This window comes from Morone saxatilis, unplaced genomic scaffold (genome assembly GCF_004916995.1).
Source record: "Morone saxatilis isolate NCDOM2014 unplaced genomic scaffold, NCSU_SB_2.0 Contig238, whole genome shotgun sequence".
In the NCBI taxonomy this organism is placed as follows: Eukaryota; Metazoa; Chordata; class Actinopteri; family Moronidae; genus Morone; species Morone saxatilis.
In genome coordinates this window covers 888-3,243 of record NW_023339805.1, presented here as the reverse complement: position 1 = coordinate 3,243, position 2,356 = coordinate 888, and the positions used below count along the sequence as shown (strand labels likewise).

The window sequence follows — 2,356 nt, the reverse complement described above, 5'->3', positions numbered from 1 at the left end:
TTTGCAACAACTTAAAAATTGATAAATCTAGCCTTAATGGTCAGAAAGAAATGTTTTTATTGTTACTGATCAAGTGTGAGACTGAGCAGACAGAGCATTGAATCAGAATCAAAATTAGCATGTTTGTAATTCAGAACAAACTCTGTCCATTAATGGGAAAAAGCCTTTTGATTTACATAATTTGTGTTCTACTCCCCTGCAGGAACCTTAACAGCCTGTGTTACATCTTTAACTGATGATGTTGTTTAAATGTTATCTGCTTGTTTCTGGGCAGACATGTATGTTGAGTAAAGCTCTGGAGTCTCTGGTGAAGCCCTCTGTGCAGCTGATGAGGAAGTGCCTTCCTAAAACTCCTCTACCACTGACATCAGATCAGTCTGCATACACCTTCCCCCTACCTGGAAGACCTCATACTGTCCCTGATATCGATGTGACTCCAGGTATTGTAGCAGAAGCACCCTTTGATAGCAGTTACAGCCTTGAATCTGTGAATTTGTAATATATAAAGAAAAGACACTTTTAAGCAATAACAGATAGGCTGCCTGACACATTGGAACCAATATTGATAAAACTAGGTTTCGTGATGGAAAACCTAATAATATTTGATGGAGTGCATTGCAGCTTCTTTTGTTGTTTGATGGAGCATTCCTATTTTTAATGTATTGTTAAATGTATTTGGATGTAGTGTCCATATTCCCAGTGTATATCGTATGACTGAGTGGCTTACATTTTCAAGGCTTCCTTAGTCTTAGTCTAATTCCCTGTTTTTGTCTTAAGATTCTTTTTGACAGTTTAAAATCACCTTTTATTTAAAACAATATGCTATTGTATCTACGTTTGTACACTGTTGATTTTACAGTGTTCACTTTACTGAACAGACACACACATACAGGACACTGACATTGACTGCGCTGTTTTTTCTGTTAAATCCAGATGAGAGCAGTGATGAGAATGATGATGAGGAGGCTGAAAATAACAAAGAGACAGACTATGTAAGTGTGTGGCTCTATGTGGCCCTATATGCATGTTGGTGATGGGCACATCAGTTCTTTTCAGAATACTGAATCACTATGAATGGAGCTTCAACTGTGTGTCCCAATCACTGAAGTGAAAGACGACTGAATGTTCTGTTCAGCTTGCTAAGTGAACTGAGAACACTCATTCATGAACAATAAGTCATTGAGCTGAGAATTTAGGTAGATAAAGATACCAACCTGCAAACTCACGTTTCAGTAAGCCAGATCATTTGGCTAAGCTCAACACTAAGAGATGGCTCTTTCGGCTCCCAAACAACTTTTCATTTAGTACCACATCTGGTTCTCTTTTATTATAGTAATAGCCACATTTATCAATCTTCACCCGTTATTGGTATGTGTGCATGTATTTGCCTTAAATATTCAATGTACTAAACCATATAATTTTCAGAATACCATTGCAAGGGGTTATACTACTTAATAATAAAGGTAATTAATCACTGGTGATTAATAATACACTTGTAAATGGGGCACCACCTCCGTTGTTTAGCTACTGGAATGATCCGGAGGAAATTAAAATATCGATAACAATCAATCAAAGTGCTCGCAACAATGTCCATAATGCAAATGTTTGTTAGATATTTTTAAACTAGAAAAACAATTGCTAACTTTACGATTTATATAAAGTGATTTTAGGTCAATATTCGTTATGTTAGAACAATAAGCTGGAAACGATATGTAATAATAAGCCTATAAAGGTGCGGACTTCGTGTGAACGTGAATCATGATCGTGAAACTATTAAACAAGTGATGATAAAGAATTAGTTAATAAAGTTACGTGAAGAGCAATTCACCACTTTGGAGGATCAATCAAGGTGGACGCGATGACTCCTCTCCAGTTCACAGCCTTCAAACTAAGAGATAAAAAGGAGCGAAACTCCGGTCCTTCTACCCATATTTTTTTCTTCCCCTTAACTCCCTTCTTTAGATCCATATCGTTATAAATACTTCTCGTTCTATTGTAATTTTCGTACTTTCACTTTGAATAACTTCAGTGTTGCGAACAACGTGTTGAATTATAATTCACTCAAAGTAAATAACTTGCCAGTTGACTGAAGATACTAATCCAAAAAAAATTACTTTTATTTGAAAGCTCAAGACACGAACAAATTTAATTACTATTTATAATATTGTAGTTTAAATATAATACATATGTTCTTATTCAACAGAAAGTAGAAAATATTAATGATATAGTTAACTGGAAATTTAAGTAGCACGACGGAGGAATTAAGCCAGCCAGAGTTTCGGTAAACACTACAGATTATTCTAGAAAAGAAAGATATCACAAATCACAAGCTGAATGAAAACCAACCACTCTAAGA

The 2,356-nt window shown here is 35.4% G+C and overlaps 1 protein-coding gene across 1 annotated transcript; it reads left to right on the top strand.

Moving 5' to 3' along the window:
• Window positions 1–274: 274 nt before the first annotated feature.
• On the top strand, window positions 275–1,542 carry LOC118335324 (cytosolic carboxypeptidase 4-like; the record flags this gene model as incomplete). The annotated part of the gene is given in 2 exon segments (XM_035671551.1): window positions 275–440; window positions 934–1,542. Coding segments are annotated over 2 exon segments (267 nt in total), but the record flags the coding sequence as incomplete, so codon positions are not given.
• Window positions 1,543–2,356: the final 814 nt, after the last annotated feature.